This window comes from Cyprinus carpio, chromosome B23, assembly GCF_018340385.1.
Source record: "Cyprinus carpio isolate SPL01 chromosome B23, ASM1834038v1, whole genome shotgun sequence".
NCBI classification, from domain to species: domain Eukaryota; kingdom Metazoa; phylum Chordata; class Actinopteri; order Cypriniformes; family Cyprinidae; genus Cyprinus; species Cyprinus carpio.
In genome coordinates, this window is record NC_056619.1 from 20,123,528 (window position 1) to 20,142,372 (window position 18,845).

General features: G+C 36.8%; 2 protein-coding genes across 4 annotated transcripts in view; both read left to right on the forward strand.

Annotated features, from left to right (window-relative positions):
* The window catches only part of LOC109048134 (inactive dipeptidyl peptidase 10), a 46,371-nt gene extending 41,814 nt beyond the window's left edge, over nucleotides 1-4,557 (forward strand). For all 3 annotated transcript variants that reach the window (XM_042750189.1, XM_042750188.1, XM_042750190.1), the window contains 4 exons: nucleotides 408-507; nucleotides 734-792; nucleotides 1,548-1,620; nucleotides 1,697-4,557. In XM_042750189.1, coding sequence (XP_042606123.1) covers nucleotides 408-507; nucleotides 734-792; nucleotides 1,548-1,620; nucleotides 1,697-1,920 — 456 coding nt within the window. In that variant the 3' untranslated portion in view covers nucleotides 1,921-4,557. The remainder of the gene's footprint in view (nucleotides 1-407; nucleotides 508-733; nucleotides 793-1,547; nucleotides 1,621-1,696) is intronic.
* A 438-nt stretch (nucleotides 4,558-4,995) lies between these two features.
* Nucleotides 4,996-18,366, forward strand: cs (citrate synthase). The gene is made up of 11 exons (XM_019065818.2): nucleotides 4,996-5,154; nucleotides 8,703-8,750; nucleotides 8,978-9,085; nucleotides 9,681-9,746; nucleotides 10,298-10,429; nucleotides 11,124-11,312; nucleotides 11,458-11,657; nucleotides 15,334-15,463; nucleotides 15,540-15,641; nucleotides 15,761-15,970; nucleotides 16,502-18,366. The coding sequence occupies exons 1-11, from the start codon at nucleotides 5,104-5,106 to the stop codon at nucleotides 16,670-16,672; spliced, it is 1,407 nt and encodes a 468-aa protein (XP_018921363.1). The 5' UTR covers nucleotides 4,996-5,103; the 3' UTR covers nucleotides 16,673-18,366.
* The last annotated feature ends 479 nt before the right edge of the window (nucleotides 18,367-18,845 follow it).

Sequence of the window (18,845 nt, forward strand, 5' to 3'; positions counted from 1 at the left end):
AAAAGTAATGTAGTTTTTCATCAATAATTCCACTGTTAAACACAATTCTTCAAAATTAAATTGAAATAATGTGAACTGAATGATGTAACAAAATCATATACCATTAAATAACAACCTCAGAACTTTGTTTATTGAACAATCGCATCTAAAAACCATCTAAAGTTTTGCATTACATAGATTTTTACAGTGGGTGAGGAGGGTTTATGCATTGCATCATTTCAAATAACATCTTAAAAGTGGTCAAATGGATTTAATGCTCTGCCTCTTGTGGCCTATCACTTTTATAAACATCTTTTTAGCAAATTAATCCCTTTGAAGACTTGCATCATATTCTCAGTTAGGATATGTACTTTGAATTTAGTCTTCAGTTGCAGAGCTCTGACATCAGCCTTCTTTTGTCCTCACAGGGATTCGGTGGCTATTTAGGTTTGAAGATGTTGACGGCAACCGATCAGATGTTCAAATGTGCCGCTGTCATGGCTCCCATCACAGACTTCAAGCTCTATAGTGAGTTCCAGCTCCATACACTATGGCAGAACAATATTTTTGAATATTCTTTGAAGTACATTTTTTGAAGTGCTTTTGAGTGCTTCAGAATACCATGGTATGTGATATGGTAATCATTCAGTCCCATGGTATATATCAAAGTGATGTGATAAATGGTGTAATCTTCAGTGCACCACAGCTTCTTTTCACATTTATGTGTAAAATATGGATTCGACTTTGTTTTCAGGTGCTGCTTTCTCAGAGAGATATCTAGGCCTTCCAGCTAAGGAGGAGCATTCATACATGGTAGACCTTCTGCATCAACATTTTCATTTATTAACAAGCATTAAGTTACAGAATTTTATTTTATTATTATTATTTTTTTTTTACTCCTAAGGGTAGAAAATAGCTATAAATCACATTGTGACAGTTACAGGTACAAGACACAAAGTCACATTTGTGTCACAGTTACAATATTAAATATAAAGTTACAACTCTGAGATTTAAAGTCATATTGTAATAAGGTTAGTTACAAGAAACAGATATAAAGTTACATTGGGATGTATAAGTTACAGTTATTAAAAACAGTCACAACTGAGATTTAAAGTCACATTGTGACAAAATTAGTAACAAGAGATAAAGTCACAATTGTGAGATGGAAAGTTACATTGTAACATGAAGTTACATTGTGACAAAGTTACACTAAAGAGACAAAATCACAGTTGTGAGATATAAAGCCACATTGTGATATTTAAATTTATAGTTGTGAGAAAGTCATATTGTCACAGTTATAAGAAACAGTCACAGTTGTGAAATTTAAAGTTACATTGTGACAAAGTTACACTTACGAGAAACAGACACAATTATGAGATTTTAAGTCATATTTTGACATTTAAAGTTACAGTTATGAGAAACAAAGCCATTATCGTATAAAAGGTCACATTTTGGAGAAATGAAATAGCATTTATAAGAAACAAGTTTGCAACTACCTTTGTGTTTTACATTCTGAAACAATCTTCTGTATTATGTGACTGAGATGCCAATATGTTGTTTCTTTGCAGGCTGCGTCTTTGTTGGATGACATTCACAAGCTAAAAGATGAAAACTTCCTCCTCATACACGGGACTGCAGATGGTTAGTTTCATTATTATAAATCCTTCACATACATCATTTGTGGATTTCCAGTCATGTTTTACTTTTGTTTGTTTAGCACGAGTACATTTCCAACACAGCGCTGAGTTGTTGAGTCGTCTGGTGAAGGTAGAGGCCAACTACACCCTTCAGCTGTACCCAGACGAAGGCCATTCCCTAAGAGAAGAGCGGAGCAACCAACACCTGCACCGTACACTCCTTCAGTACCTCCAAAACTGCCTCAAATATGACCCCTTCCTCATCATAGAGGAGGAAGAGGAGGACGACGAAGAGGAAGAGTGATCTCTTCCACCGTGTCCGCTCTCGGTCCTCAGAGGTGCCCAATACTGGTGTCTAACTTCAGGATGCGTTATTTCACCAAAGGAAAAAATGAGCAGAATGGAGATCAAGAGGACCAAATTCACCAGCTACTGTATTTACCACAAACTCAATTTTGGGATTTCTTTTTTTGTTTGTTTGTTTTTGTTCAGACTGCAACCGTCAATGTTTCCTGAGCGTTCAGGAAGATGAAACACAACTGCTCTGGGTCATACAGTTTTCAAGGAAATTACGCACAGTGTAATGTCTAAAGGACCCCATGCAATCAATATCTTAAGTCAGTTTATGTGTAAAATGGGTAAAAGATGCATGTTGCTCAGCCTTGATATTGCAGCGCCACCCTGTGTTCAAAGATAGAAAAAATACCAGTGGTTTTACAGATTCAGTGTTGTTATTGTTTACTAAAACTATATATAAAAAAATTAATTGAAATTAAAATAAAATATAAATATAAGGCTGCATAGAAAAAAACTTAAAAACTTGAATGAAAATTAGAAATGTTGCCTTGGCTACTAACGGAAATAATAATAAAAGTCAAAATTAAAAAAAAAAACCTAAAAAATAAATTAAAGCTAAATAGAAATATTTAAAAACATCAAAAGCACATAAAATTACTAAAACTACTAAACTAAAATGAAAACATACATATACAACATATAAAAATTAAAAGCTCATGTAAAATATTAATAAATGCCATAATATTATAGAAATAATGCTGAATAACACTGTACCTGATGTGTACCTGATATTTGTAAAGAAGGGTGGATAATATGATGCTGCAGAGATATGGAACACAAATGAGATTGCTGACATGAAATGAATGCCTATTTTACACAATATTTATTTAAAATTCACAAAAAAAAAAAAATGGAAATAGAGACGGTTTCTTATTCATTGACATCAAACCGAACTAGCACATCTGTTAATCAGCCTTATGGACACTGTTACTGGCTGATAATCTCAACAAGACCAGAGACCTGATCTATCACTAGCCTATACTGTGGAAGATTTGATTGAATGTAAACTGCAAAGTGTAATTTGAACCTGGTTCTTTATATGCATGACAAACCGGATGCATGGTACTGTATATTCTGATTCTTTCATAATCTCTGTGCCAAACATAATAGTAATTTGTGGGGGAAAAAAAGTAGAATTGCATACAGTGTGTTAACCCAAAGCACACAGTGTGCACATACAGCAAGTTTTGAACATCTCCAAAGTATTGCAGTGTAAGTACACGGGCTGTCCTTGCTGTAAGAGTACAAAATCAATGACTCACACTGCATGCTGCTGTTTACAGAAGCCTCATAAGGTCTCCAGCATACGTCATATCTCTTTATAAATGTTGAGCCCTACTGTACGCAGTTTCACACAGAGAGTAACTATTTTAACTGACAGGCAAACATAATTTTTTTCTGATGCCATTGTCATGCATATGCAAATTTCATGTTTACAGATCAAATGTGCCAAATACTCTGTGACCAAACTTTTCAGTACCGACTTATGTTACAATTTTGAATGTGGCAGTTTGTGCACTTAGTACATTTTTTATGTTTATCTGTAAGATTCTTTATGCAAGGTTTTGTTCATTTATATTTTAACAAAAAAGTCTGTAACCATGGTAAATTTTGGTTAATCAGTTGGTAAAATCAGAGTACTTTTATAGACAATGTCCAAAAAAGCATGTATTTGCATATATGCTTTTATAGATAAACTGTCGTTCAAAAACTTGGGGTCGGTAAGATATTTTTAAAAGAAATAAAATAAAAATAAAAGTATTAAAGTGATCAAAAGTTACAGTAAAGGCTTTCTTACAAAAAATAAAAATCATATTTTAAAATAAATGCTGTTTTTATTAACTTTCTGTTAATCAAAGAATAAAAAAAAGTAATTCCATAAAAATATTAAGCAGAACAACATTGATAATAAAAAGAAATATTATTTATTGATACTAGAATGTCTTCCGAAGCATCATGTGACACTTAAGCAGTTGAAAATTAACTTTGCCAACACAGGAATAAATTATATTTGAAAATAATTTAAAATAGAAAAAAATTACAATATTACTGTGTTTACTGCATATTTGACTAAGTAAATACAGCCTTGGTGAGCATAAAATTCTTACCGTCCCCACGATTTTGAACAGTAGTGTACCTCAATATATGCAGGTTTTATCAAAAGTTCACCAGCTCATGACATAGTGACATATTTTAAACATCATAAAGCTTATGAGAAAACAAATTGGACAAAATTAAAGTAGGTTAGTTTAAAGTTTCTAATCATAGAACACAAGATATCAGCCGTCCCACCTGCTTTCCCATTCACTAACCAAATGGTTATTTATTTTTTGTGACCTTCATGTATTGCTGAAATGTGTATGTAGAAACCTTGTAAGTTCTGTGTGTTGACATTGTGATGCAACTAAGCAAGTTACATATCCCAGAATGTCCTGTTGTGCTGTAGGTCTAAGAAAATCCTTCCTGCCAGAGCCATGACAATGTTACAGGCAGCATGAAGTCTGAAATGAACGTCCTTGAGCCTCTGTAACTATATATTTGTATTTAATGACCCTTTTCCAATAAAGTCTGAATTCTTTGCGTATATGCAGTCTCAAGTAATTTCAGAACAATGCGCATACTTAAACAGCCAAAGGAAAAATTCACATTAGACTAGTTGATATTGACAAAAAGCAGCAAAATTCAAACCTTTACTAAAAAGCTTTAAATTATGATACAATTATAATTTGGAGATGCATTCCTTATTTGTGGAAATTACAGGGTGCCTAAAAAAATCGCATGTGACTATACTTGAGCATATCTGTCATTCTATTTCTAGTCAGGCTGTTTAAAGAACAGCCTACAGCTGAAACGTCTGAATAATTTATGTACGTTCCATCCTTGAACCAATCAAATCAAAACGCGATGAGACGCTCCACCAATCAACATTAGCTTTCTCACCTTAAACCAATCAGAACGCGCGAACGCTGTTCCATCCTCACCAGGCCCTATCTGACAAACCGCGCCTACAACAGGGCCTTCCCTGAGTTCCTTTTTCAACCTTCACTGCGAGCACGGTATCGAGAGGGGCACCTTCAAGCAGGGGTCGATAAAGAAGCACTTGTAATATTTATACACAAATACAAGAACAATGTCCTTTCTCTCTATCAGCAGACTAGCCCCAAGGCTCCTCAGTTCAAAGGTAGGAAAGTTTCATTTTAACTCGAGTGAAGAAAACACAGGCTGCTACCGGTTAGCTTAGCTTAGCATAGATTACCTTAGTAACAGACAGCCAGTATGGCATTTTTCGTATTAATAAACCATATCGAACATCTTTTTTAAGTACTTAATGCATGAAAAACATTGTTTATATGCCTCCCTGTTTAAGTTCTAAGTCAAAACCTAATTAACTGACAACCTGGATAGCAATTTTAAACAACATAGGCGGTCAGAAATATTGTCAAACGTTAAAAATTGGGGTTGAACTTTCGAAACGCACCCCAAACATATTGTCAACGTTGATGTTTTTTGGGGTTTTTTTCAGACACAGCCAATGTAAAGTTATGTTTTATCTTTAAAATGGTGTCATTGAGCTGTTAAAAGATACCTGACAAAGAAAAGCGTTATATTATGGTTATTTTCATACGAGTCTCATCTGAAGTCCTTTCTGAAGTGTAGTTCTTTCACAGAGGCCACTGAACATTTTAACCAGTTTTCATTTGTAAAATTCAAACTAAATTTGACCAGCCACTTTGACATCTGGGATCTGCACCTGTTTAGTCTGACAGATCAGTATTATTTATTGTTTTATGTGGCTAATTCGACCTTCAGAATTGTCATTCATTTATTAATGGCCCGACAGTAGTTTGCAAAGATGCTAGATCAGTATAATGCACCATAATAGAGCTGTATAGGGTTTATGCAGAATATTCATCATGCATTTTCAGTAGGGTTTAAATGTGGTCATCCTCAAATTTAAAGCATCTCCCATCCTAAATTTTAATGTATAATGTCCCAATATAAATAGTTTATATTACTCTACATTATCACCAAACTGTTCTCACTATTACATTTGAATTTTTTTCTTTCTCATGATAGCACTGTACACTACTGTTTTGTTCTCTCCATGGAACCTTGTGGGTCCCCGTTTAAAACCCCTGGTCTTGTTCGTAAAAGCTCTTGAGATCATGTGCGATTATGGAAGTTGTGTAATGTGAACATTGGGCACAAGTAGTTTCCTGGATGATGACATGTTTGGGTTTGTGCTGTGATATGCATTTTCATACAGATTTTATTCCTCTGTGAGGTTTTGTTCTTTGATCTGAAATGGCTTTGAGCAATGTGTGTGACTGATGATGTTTAACATCTGACTAGATTGTGATTGTGTTTAGCAAAAATGAGTGGAGGGTGTGTCAAAGGGCATGTGTGATCTTTAGAAACCGGAATCCTATCCACATACTGTGTCAGTTGTGCTCTCATAAGATAACATTGTCTTTCATTGTTGTTGCTGTAGAGAGAAAACCAACGACTTGCTGTCTGAATGACTTTATAGTAAAATAGGTTGTCATTCAGGGTTAATACTGCATTCACACCCCTGGATGACCTTTGTACACCATGAAGAGTTTCTCAGCTTTTTTTTCTGCTGTGTATGGCACTTATGTAATCTGCTGATTGACAGTTCATAGGGGTGGCCGAGGTACATTTTTGTACTGTACTTCCTTATGTAATTTTCTTTATTTCTTGGTAATGTGTGACCTCTGATCAGTAGTAAATACTGTGGACACTCAAAGTAAGTAGCTTTAAATGACACTGCAGAGATTTGCTTGTATATGTGAATGGATTGTCCTGCAGTGGTGGTACTATAAAGTGCTGTTCCTCTTCAAGCATTCAAATGGTGGACAGGCATGTCTGACCTGTCTGACACAGCTGTCCACCTGTCATCTGCTTTGAGTATCGAAAAAACAACATGTTTTTGTCTCAACAAAGTGCAGAGGAGTTATTAGAGCATTACCTGTCAGGCTTTTATTTGTTTTCCTTGCCTAAAGAAAGCTGACAAAGAGTCCTTTGCCTGTCCAGAAATTCCTCCATATAGTATTTCTAGTAACCCCTGCTAACACATGGACCTTGCGTCTATTTTGCATATAGGCTGGCTCCGTATAATAGAACTGAGTCAAAGGTCATAGAATGGTCTAAGGTTGCTGGCTAGCTAATAGCCTGCACGTTCTCTGTGCTCTGCAGCCTTTGTGACGGTGTTGTTACCTTGAAGGTCAATGTTATATAGCATACGTTGTAGCTTTAATAAAACTTTTTAATTTTGACATTTTTCTGTTGGCCTTGTAGGAAAAGAACCATCACATTTTCTTCAGAAAATGTAATGAGAGAGAGAGATTTAATTAAAATATATAACATTACAAGATCTTTCATAGTTACAATTTTCTATATATTATGTTACATTATATCATGCAGGTTTACAAACATGTCTGGAAGTATTCAGCTACTACAGAGGCTTATGTAATCGACCTCCTCTGTGCTCACACCGGGTTCAAGCTGACAGCTGCCGGTAGCCTCACCTTTCCCACAGATTACACGGCCGTAGACTTGCAGGAAGGTCAGAGACTAGCAGTTACTTATCAATTACAATACAAGCCGCCCCATAAATGAGTGTTTTTCTGGACTCACAGCTTCTGTGTGTTGTTGTGTGTCAGTGAAATCTTTAGCTTTAGGGTAGAGTGACGGGTGTCTGGTGTCAGAGCACTGACCCAAATGGCGGTCAGGAGGCCCGTGGTGTAGGAAGCATTGGGAATCATTTCCTCTGGAATGCACTTGTTGTTTGTTTGTTTTGGATATGAAAGACACATAAAATACAAAACTATAACATTGCGAAATTACTACCAACATTAAGGTATTCCACAACCTACAGCTGAATGTTATAAACTAGCCCCCTCGTTTTCTCCCGACATGACTTGCCAATCTGACTCGGCTTTACGTCCATGCTTGAGTCAGTCTGCAGTGGCAGTTTCAATCCAGTCCTGCTGTGAGTCAATCAGACATGGCTCTTAATCTAAAGCTATATATAGAAGTGAAGGATGTGTCTCGATGTAGGAAAGGGTTGGGCCATGCGGGTAAACTCATGACTCTTCCTGAAGCTATTCTGTAATAGAATTAGCAATTGGATCCATACACCTGTCTCTGCAGAATTCGTTTTGTTCTGTTGCACCTGAGCTCCTTTTTGTTGCTGTGAAATATTGTCATTGTGTATGTCTCTGCTGTAATTAAATTGTATTGAACCCCAAATAAGGCGGTCATGATGAATGGCACAGTGGTAATAGTTCAAGACACACTTCACCTCTGGTTGCTCTAGCAGTCTTGTCTGTGCAATAAATGTGCTGTAACTCTCTTAGACAAAAACAGCAGCTAATCAAGAAGTTGTTGAACATTATGATAGAAAAATTGCTTAAAGTTTTTGTTGTACTACATGTAGCATTCTCTGTATCTCTGTGTTTTCTGGGCTTTGACTTCAGAGCCTGTTGAAAATATTTGGTCCGGTAGAAACTTGTAATAAGAAGCTTGTGATTTGAATACAAAGAAATTGGCAACGGACATATTTTGCATGGTGCACCTAATGTCACCTGCCTTTCAGCTGTCAGCTGGCCTTCTGCAGTGCAATCTGACTGCTCGCCCAGGTTTTTATGATGATCAACTTCCTCTGCATTGCATCTTTCATCAAAATAGTTTTTCTTTCTCTTCCAGAATGCAGCATGTGTCGTTGTGGCTGCCAGAAATGTCAGCGCATCCACGGTACGTATCTTGTCAAGCCTGGATCAATGATCACAACCAGGACCAGGCTTTAGATTTTAATTGCACTACAGAGATTCGATCACAGCCTTGCTTTTGATGGGAAGGTTGAGTCACACGAATCACGTCTGGGGCTAATTTTTTTAATCTCAAAGAGCACTTTTTGTTAAATCTGTTTGTGCCTGATCCACTAACCGAAAGCTGATCTATTTTCCCTTGATCTTATGTAGAATTTGAAAGACGTCCTGGCAGACCTCATCCCTAAAGAACAGACCAGGATCAAGAACTTCAAACAGCAGCATGGCAAAACCACAATTGGTCAGATCACAGTGGACATGGTGAGAGAAACATCACTGCATTCACTGTGACTGCTTTTGTCTGTCATCACTTTAGGCTACATTACAGTCAATTTGTAATAATTATAAAGCGCAGGGTTATTTTAAAGATTTGTGTTTATCAAGTGATTTGTTTTCTTTCTACCTTCTTAAGTACTCCATGTTGGTAATCACCAGCTTAAATTTAAGATATCCAGCTAGTGACCTCAGCCAGGTTGCATGTCATCTGACTGATGTCACAAGCAATGTTGCCTAACATATCTGTCCAGTCCGATCTCACATGATGTAGTGCTGCAAACCTCCACAAACACAGTAATAGTTTTTGCCCTCTGACTGGATGGTGGTTTTGTCAAGGACCCTCAGGCTGTGGTGTGAGTGCTGCTGCTCTCATGGCTGCTGTTTCAACTGAGTCATTTGGTCTTTGTCTCACTGCCAGTTATTCTATACTATAGATTAAACTGCACCTGAGGAGCATTATTACGGTCATATATGACACTAAAACTAGAGGCAAGAGAGAACGAGGGCTGGTTGTAGCTCAGAAAAAGGTTTTGACATAGGTATTTTTATAATGTTTGAGTGCTGTTTTTGTTTTTGACAGGTTTATGGAGGAATGAGAGGCATGAAGGGTTTAGTGTACGAGACCTCTGTGCTCGACCCTGATGAGGTGAGTATGCACATACACACAATACCGGAAATGTAGCATAAACCAGGTTGTAATTATTTATACAGTAATTAATTCCAAATTTATTTTTTTTGGTTTGTCACAATGGTATAGGTAACAAAATCATAACAATTTTGGTGTTAAAATAATCTTTAACTAATGATATTATTATTAATACTTCATTTATTTTTATTTGCCATACATACTATTTATAGTTAAGTCAAAATAGACTAAAAGGTCCTGTCTTTCATAATTTCAGTTGAGCCATCAGTCTGCAAATTTTAGCCTTGACATCTCAAATACACATTTTAGGTTGTGAAACTTGAATGCATGATGAAAGTTTACAGTGTCATAGAAGCTCATCATTTGCACAATAGTATGCTGCTGTAAGCTAAAAATAGAAAGTGGCACCACAGTGCCTTGGATAAATAGACATTGGTGTCAGTAGTTATCCTGCTAACCCCTGAACCCTCTCAGAGTTCAGAGCTGCAGTGTTTATTTTATTCAGTGAAACACACTGACGCCATCCCTGTGTTTATCGATTGCATCTGTAGGGCATCCGTTTCCGTGGTTACAGCATTCCAGAGTGTCAGCAGCTGTTGCCCAAGGCTCCTGGTGGAGAGGAGCCACTGCCAGAGGGTCTGTTCTGGCTGCTGGTCACAGGACAGGTACCCACTGAGGAGCAGGTGAGGATATATTCATATTCACTGCATTCTTACTCATTAAAGAAACATTAAAGAGTGCCTAGAATTTGGAGCATGTGCTCTGATGCAGTTGTCTTAGTAACCTAGTCCTTTGAAAAATTGAGCAGTGGTGCGTATGAGAAAAAAAATGGGTTTGAATCCAGCGTGCAACCTTTTCTGATTCAATTTCCCTTCTTTTCCCTATTCTTTGGCAAAGTAACAAAAGGGCAAAATTTAAATGCTTTCATATTTGCCCGTTTTAAAACCATGTGTATATAGATATTGCACTTCCTCTCATATAAGTAAAACAATGTAAAATCTGTAAGTTTATAAAGAAAATGCATCTTTAAAGCTGCATAGAAAAACAGTGTTGTTTATCTTTTCTACCGGCTTATGCGATTTGCAGGATTTTCATGTTTATAGCTGTGACTTGTTATTAGGCATATATTGATTGGTCTGAGATTGACAATTACATTGTCTTGTTGGGATGTTAATCAAATCGTGGCCCTGAACAGGCAACCATTAATAAAAGATCTCTCTTAAAATATTTGTTGAATAAAACAAAGACGTTTAAGTAACTGAGATTATCCTCTGAGGCCATTTTCATTACAGATGGCAGTCTTAGTAGCTGTATTCATAGTTACTTGCCAAAAAAATATTTTGCCTTTTATTTAACTCTTGTCGGCTGTTTTCTCAGGTGAATTGGTTGTCTAAGGAGTGGGCTAAGCGTGCGGCCCTTCCCTCTCATGTGGTCACCATGCTGGACAACTTCCCCACCAACCTGCACCCCATGTCTCAGTTCAGCGCCGCCGTCACAGCTCTGAACAGCGAGAGCAGTTTCGCTCGGGCGTACTCTGAGGGAGTTAACAAGGCCAAGTACTGGGAGGTGAGTCACTGAAAATATTTGTGCTAGACACTTTAAAGGTGAAATGTGTAACGATAAATACTATGACTAAAACAACTCCTAAGATATTTATTTGCTATGTAAAGTGAGTGAGTCATTCACAAGAATTCATGCCATCTGTGTGCAGTTTGTGTACGAGGACTCCATGGACTTGATCGCCAAGCTCCCCTGCGTGGCGGCTAAGATCTACCGTAATTTGTACCGTGAAGGAAGCAGCATCGGCGCCATCGACTCCAACCTGGACTGGTCACACAACTTCACCAACATGCTGGGCTACAGCGATCCACAGTTCACAGAACTCATGAGGCTCTACCTCACCATCCACAGGTGATGACCTACAAACTCCTCATCCACTGGTTCATTCGACAGGGTGTCCGCGGGTCCTTAAAAAGTCTTAAAATGTCTTAAATAACGTTTTCCTAATATAAGGCCTTAAAAAGTCTTAAAATGTCTTAAATTCGGATTCGATTGGTCTTAAATATTTTTGGTCACATTACAGCTAAAATATCTTTAGTGTGACAGACCTAATGACTGTTTACAATCATTGGACAGACCGAAGATTTTTTCTTCCCCGCGGTAAGTTACTGCGTCATCAGAGAGAATTGCAATAAGTTAGCAGAATACAGAATAGAAGTTCGCGCTGAGGCTCACTCTGTTTGTGTCTTTGTGAGCGACTTCAGAACAAATGAGCGTGACGGCACACATAAACTCAGAAGAGACACACTGAGGTAAAAATTCAAAATGTTTATTTATTCATAACATGATATAGTTAAGTAATACCATGACAAGTGAGCTATTTTGCTCAATATTCTGACAACGCAAAAAAAACAAAAAAACATTCAAAACACCTACAGAGTGCACAAAGTTTAGTGCGCGTGCGCATTTACAGTGCACTCTTTCACTGCATGATTACCATATACAAATGCAATATTGATTTATTTATTTTTTTTACAACAGTTCAATAAACTAGAAGTTTTATTAAGAGACTTACGGTTTAGACATCATATTGCCTGTTTATGCTCTATTTCGCCAACAAAAATAATTCCAAACAAATCCACAGCGCTGGTTTGCGTCTTTTAGAAACATTACAGCGTTGCCATTCTGTTCCTGAATGAATCAACCGTTTAAATGATTCGGTTCAATCGCAATGACTCACTTATTAACAGTGACTTCCTGCCACCTACTGGTGGTTTTAATTTCACATTTAAAGTATCTTTTCATTTTTTAAATTATTTCAAATATCAGTATTCAACATTTTATGTTTAATATATCAAATTATTTATGCATTTGTAACTGCAGGTTAAATGCATTCATGTTCTGCATTAAACAGTGTGTAAATACTTCTAAATGCCACTTCAGGTGCAGCTTATGTCTGGATTGCAAAAAGGAATTTTGTTGATAATGATAATTGTGATAATGATAATTCAATGATAATTGAATTTGATTCAAAAGATAATGCACAGTTATAGAAAAATGGCTTTATAAAGGTAAAATGCCCATAAATGGTAAAAATCTATTTAAACTTATTAGAAAAGATTAATTTCTATTTGACCACCACACAGAATATGAAGAATATGAAAAACTTTAGGAATCATCTGTCCACGAAAGTCCTTAAGATACCAGCATGATAACGTAATCAGTTGAATGAATGACTCAGTGACTCACTCATTAAGTGACCTACCGCTACTTACTGGTCGTTTAGTTGAGAAGTATGTTGGAAAGTATGCATTTTCCCCCTCAACCTTTCTTATTTGTATATTCATAAATGCATTTAAAACATTCATCTAATAACATTATTTATTGCGCTTGTAATTATTGTTATTTCCAGTGTAAATTATTTAATCTGCCTTTTAGCAGCCCTATAGTGTATACTGAATTTATTGATAAATTGTAATAATTTGACATGAAATATGATGCATACATCTAAAAAGGTTAAACATAGGCCTTTGTAAAGGTAAATAAAAAATATGCAGATTTAAGTTTGTAAAAGCTGATAGAACAGAACACTGATGAAAATATTGCTTCAGAATAAATTTACTCCACCAAAAATCTCAGTAATGCAGCTATTTTGCAGGGATATTTTGTATGGAATATTGTCTGCTGACATTAAAAGTTTGCTGTGTATCGTAGTAATAAATATCATTTATTACAGCAATGATATTTTGTTTTCTTTTTAATTTAAACGCATTAAATATTACATATATGAATGTAATAAAATGTGTATTTACATTACAGGTTTAGGTCTTAAATTTCATATGAGGTGGTATTAAAAAGGTCTTAAAAAGTCTTAAATTTAACTGGTTCATGTCTGTAGAAACCCTAATTCGAGGCAGTTGTTAGGAATGAGATTGGCTTGGACTTTTAACCTTTGTGATTGCCCTCAGAAAATCTGCCTTCTCTATGAAGAGTCAAGATTTTTACCTCAGCCTCAGGGAGAAAAGCACATTAGTGAAGCTTGTTTTCAGCCCTGCTGGGAGACCTGAATGTATCTGATGTCTGTTATCAAACTGGATCTTTCAGGCAGTGCAATACTGCAAATTGGCTATTTGTTGAAGAACTGCTACTATCTGAACCAAAAAAGGAAGTGAAGAGCATTGATGTAAACAATCTGCTTCCTATGCTAAACCCAGCTTGACCAGTTAGCAGTGTTTAGTAATTTTCTAGGGCTGCAGCTACCATTGATCAAGTTGTGGATTAATATTTAATTGACAGATTTATCAAGATAATTTGTTCTTTTATGGTTAAAGGGGTCATATGATGCAATTTCAGTTTTTCCTTTCTTTTTGGAGTGTTACAAGCTCTTGGTGCTTAAAGATCTATAAAGTTGCAAAAACTAAAATCTCAAATCCAAAGAGATATTCTTTTTAAAAGTTAAGACTCGTCCACACCCCCCTTAAACAGCTCGTTCTAACATGCCCCCACATCTCTATGTCAGTATGTGGGAAGATTTGCATAACGCTGCCCAGATGTTCACGCAAAGAAAGAAGGCGTACATTTTATTCTCGTTGTAGTATTGTTGTTGCCGCCGCCGTGTCGTATAGACACTGTGTGTTTCACTGTGAAAGCGAAATTACTTTGTTTGACCTTCCAAAAGAGGACAATATGCACTTCATCATGCCACGTTTATTATGGGTTTTATGTTTGTTTCATTGCTCCGGCCGGACAGAGCATCAGAATATGTTATGGGACGTAACATTTCCGTCACACACTTGAGGCATTCGGTCAATCACAACACACTGGATAGCTGGCCAATCACAGCACACCTCGCTTTTCAGAACGATGAGCTTTGTAAAAATCAACGTGTTTCAGAAGGCAGGGCATAGAGGAGAAACAATAATGTACAGTATGTGGAAAATTATGTTTTTTTTTAACCTTAAACCGCATAAACACATTTCATTACACCAAATACACATAATAATGTTCTTTTTAGCAGCATCATATGACCCCTTTAATATATAGCTATGTGGAATGGGACTTTGGACCAATGAGACCTGCAATCTGTGCTATCAAAGCCAGTTATCACTTTTATTGCCTATTAAATTGATGCAATTGAAGTGCTTTTATATGGGGTTAGATAGGATTAAGAGTTTTATATAATATATAATAGTTTACCCCTTTAAACCATTTTCTATATATATTGTTTAAAAATGTGTTACCCAATTGGTTACCAGCAATTCTCCCTTGATAGATAATAGTGCTATATTTTTAAACATCATGCACTTTAATTTTGAAAGTGATTGAGTGGTGCTTGATGGTTTATTGATATCTTTTTGTCTCCCTTTGATCAGTGACTGTAGTAGACTGTGCAGATTCTGCTCAGTCAGCAAGAAAACACTCAACCTGTTAGTGTACATGTTAAGAAAGAAAGGGGAAGAGGAATGACTGTTTTCGATAAGTGAATAAAGTCTGCCCTCTTGCGGTTGTGTTAGTTTACTAGTCTTATCTAGTTTAGTGTCCTTTGACCGTAACCTTGTCCTTTTTGTGTGCTTTTCTTCCTTTCCAGTGACCATGAGGGTGGAAACGTCAGTGCGCACACTAGTCACCTGGTAGGCAGCGCCCTATCTGACCCCTACCTCTCCTTCAGCGCTGCTATGAATGGCCTGGCTGGACCCCTGCACGGACTGGCCAATCAGGTTTGAGATATAATGTGCTTAGTGTTGTACAGGACATTTGCTTTGCATTTCTTACATTTCCTCCTCTGTCCTGTAGGAGGTGCTGGTGTGGCTGACAGCCCTGCAGAAGGAGCTCGGTGGCGAGGTGTCTGATGAGAAAATGAGAGATTACATTTGGAACACACTCAAATCAGGCAGAGTGAGTGCTTTTGATATATCTCAGCTCAATAATAGGAAATGCATCAACACAAACTCAATGCAGATTGTTCAAAATAATATGGATCATTATGTTGGTTTGTCTCTTGTGTCATTATTCAGGTGGTGCCAGGCTATGGCCACGCTGTTCTGAGGAAGACAGATCCTCGCTATACCTGTCAGCGTGAGTTTGCCCTCAAGCACCTTCCCAATGACCCCATGTTCAAGCTGGTAGCTCAACTCTACAAGATCGTACCCAACGTGCTTCTGGAGCAGGGCAAGGCCAAGAACCCCTGGCCCAATGTAGATGCACACAGCGGAGTCCTGTTGCAAGTAAGTCACTAGAAACCAGCCAATAATACATATTAATTTATAATTAAAACTGTTTTAACATGGATCTGTGTTATTTTTGTAAAGTGCACCTAAAATATCTTGTATGTGTGCCTTACTTTTCTGTAAATGATTTATCTTGTTCAGTTATTCTTTACATACTCTGACATATATACAACATGCTAAGAACTTCATTTAGAAAACTTTAAAGGCGATTTTCTAAATATTTTGATTTGTTTGCACCCGCAGATTCCAGATTTTAATTTCCATACATCAATGGAAAGCTTATTTATTCTTCTTTCAGATGATGTATGAATCTCAGTTTCAAAAAACTGACTCTTATGACTGGTTTTGTGGTCCAGGGTCACATATATAACAAAAAAATAAAAAAACATTGTATACTTGGTTGCACTAATATCACATTAGTTTCTTTACTTTTCTCCCGCTTTTTCTATTTATACAGTTCACACATTTTACATATTTTTTCTGCTTGTTGTATTCATCCTCTCCTGTATTTATTCTTGTGTTTTGCAGTATTATGGCATGACTGAGATGAACTATTACACTGTGTTGTTTGGCGTATCCCGAGCTTTGGGTGTCCTCTCTCAGCTGGTGTGGAGCAGAGCGCTCGGCTTCCCTCTGGAGCGTCCCAAGTCCATGAGCACGGACGGACTCATGGCTCTGGTTGGGGCCAAATCAGGCTAGAGAGTGAGAGACCATGCCAGAGGAGTGGGGACAGGAAGGGGAGGAACTTAAACTATTAGAAACAAGCCCCTGGGCTAAGGGATTTAAAGAGACAGTACACTTTTAAATTTCATCTAAAAAGGGCATTTGTTATTAATATAACAGGAAGATTACACATACCATTTACACTTAATTAGTCTTTAATTCCCAAAATGCACATTTAAAGCTACTTTATCATGAGAAATGTGTAGATGCATTACACAGTCACTGCTTACGATCGCTCCTTTTAAGTTTCCCCGCAAATTTTTCCAACCGTATGACGCAGCTATGGATGTAACGAGGTGGTTTGATGGACAAGGCTAAGTGTAATTGTCTTTCCAGAAATCACCTCTCTCCTTATTTAAACTAATAATGATTATTAAATACTAGTTGAGAAAAGTTAGTTCACCTTATATATAAATAAACCCTTTATCCTCGTCTCTCACACCAATTATATCAGTTTTAGTCTTGTAATTTTACTCTCCTGAGGTCAGATGTTCACTTGAGCCTCTGTTTGTGTGAGGAAATGAATGGTCAAAGCCCTGCTCTGAGCCTGTCAGATAATTCGACAAAGTTTGACTAGGCATCCCTCTAGTTTCTCCTTGTAAGAGCACTCCATGATGGCAATACGGTCCTCTCTCAATAGAATTGATTCTATGAGTTCAGTTCAACTTGGGAAGCTTGTACATTTGTTTAAAAGGGTACTGCCCCTTTAAGTTATCTCTCATATTGCTCTCTGACTTCAACCAATCGTCTTCATCTTCCTGTCTGTTGTTTGTGGCGCCCTCTTTATTTGAAATGACCAGTCCTTCTTTATTTCATCACTGGACAAATTGGCTTTGATTTGTGAAGTTATTGTAGTCGCAGGTGATTCGTGTACCAACTTGAGAGCAAGTCGAATTTGTGGCGTTTATTTGTACATTCATCCAAGAGCGCTCACAATCTGCTACGTTTTACCTTTTTCGAGTTTTAGTGTCTTTTTTCCCCCCCAGTGTTTTGAAGAATGATGTATTGTATAAAGAGAAAAGCTATAATTTTGTGTAGGTATACATAAGTCGTGGTTTTATTTATTCATGTAAATATAGCTTTGAATGTAAGAACTGCATATCCAAAACACTCTTACCATCGATGTTAGTCAAACCACTTATCTGTAATGACTTGCTTAACCCTTTATTTTAAGTAAACTATACCTTTAATATAATGTAAAACATGACTTGTACATGTACTGCTGTGACGCACACGGGTCCTGCTCTCTTGCACGCTTGCTCTCAGGTTGTTGTTTTTTTTTTTTTTTGGATAATCTAGCAGCTATTTTAGTTAGTCGGTCCATAAGCACTCCATTAACTCAATGGCCCTTTTCCCCCAATCATCATTTACCACTTACCTAATAGCGTGAGAAGAATTGTCTGGTTTGCTGTGCCCTTTTCCAGTGTGACTGTTTTCATCATTATGTACATGATTGGTTTATGCAATGTCGGTTTAATTTAAATAACGAGGAATGTGAATATGGAGATGGTTGGTTGAAGTCGGATCCACCAGGGCAAATGGGGAGGGGAACGAGAATTGGGGGTGGGGGGGTTGGTCTGGATTGATTGGGGAAAAGAAGCTTAGGTGAACAAAAAGAAGAAAATGGGAAAACTTGACAAAAAAGGAAACCAATAAATGTTTTTAACAAACCCTTGAGGCATTCTTTTTTTTTTCTACATGAAACTCTTTCACTCAATGACTGCACAAGATTGCTCTGATATTAACCAAATCTGGTCATATACTAATATTCAGCTGTCCATAATGTAAATGCCAATGTAAACTTATTAACCTAAGCCAAAATTCTGGTTACTAGAAGCACAAATAAGAGTACACTCTTAGAAATAAAGGTTGGTTGGTATATTGCTTTACAGTTCATAATTGTGATTTATTTGGAAGGTCCATATTCAAATTAAAGTAATCTGGGCACTGTGCAATAGTTTTAAATAACTGACTTTTTCTGCAAAAACAATGGAGCGATGTTGTAATTGTTAACCAAAGCTATTGAAATAGTTTTCGGTAATTGTAATAAAAAGATTGTAGAAAAATTAAGTATTACATTGAAATACTAAAGTTACTCAAACTGAATTAACGCTATATAGAAACAGAAATAAAATATTTTTTTTTAAAT

Coding starts and splice junctions, on each gene's coding strand:
- cs (XM_019065818.2), top strand. CDS start 5,104: ATGTCCTTTCTCTCTATCAGCAGACTAGCCCCAAGGCTCCTCAGTTCA. Junction 9,086..9,680: donor GTCAGATCACAGTGGACATG/GTGAGAGAAACA, acceptor TGTTTTTGACAG/GTTTATGGAGGAATGAGAGG. Junction 10,430..11,123: donor AGGTACCCACTGAGGAGCAG/GTGAGGATATAT, acceptor CTGTTTTCTCAG/GTGAATTGGTTGTCTAAGGA.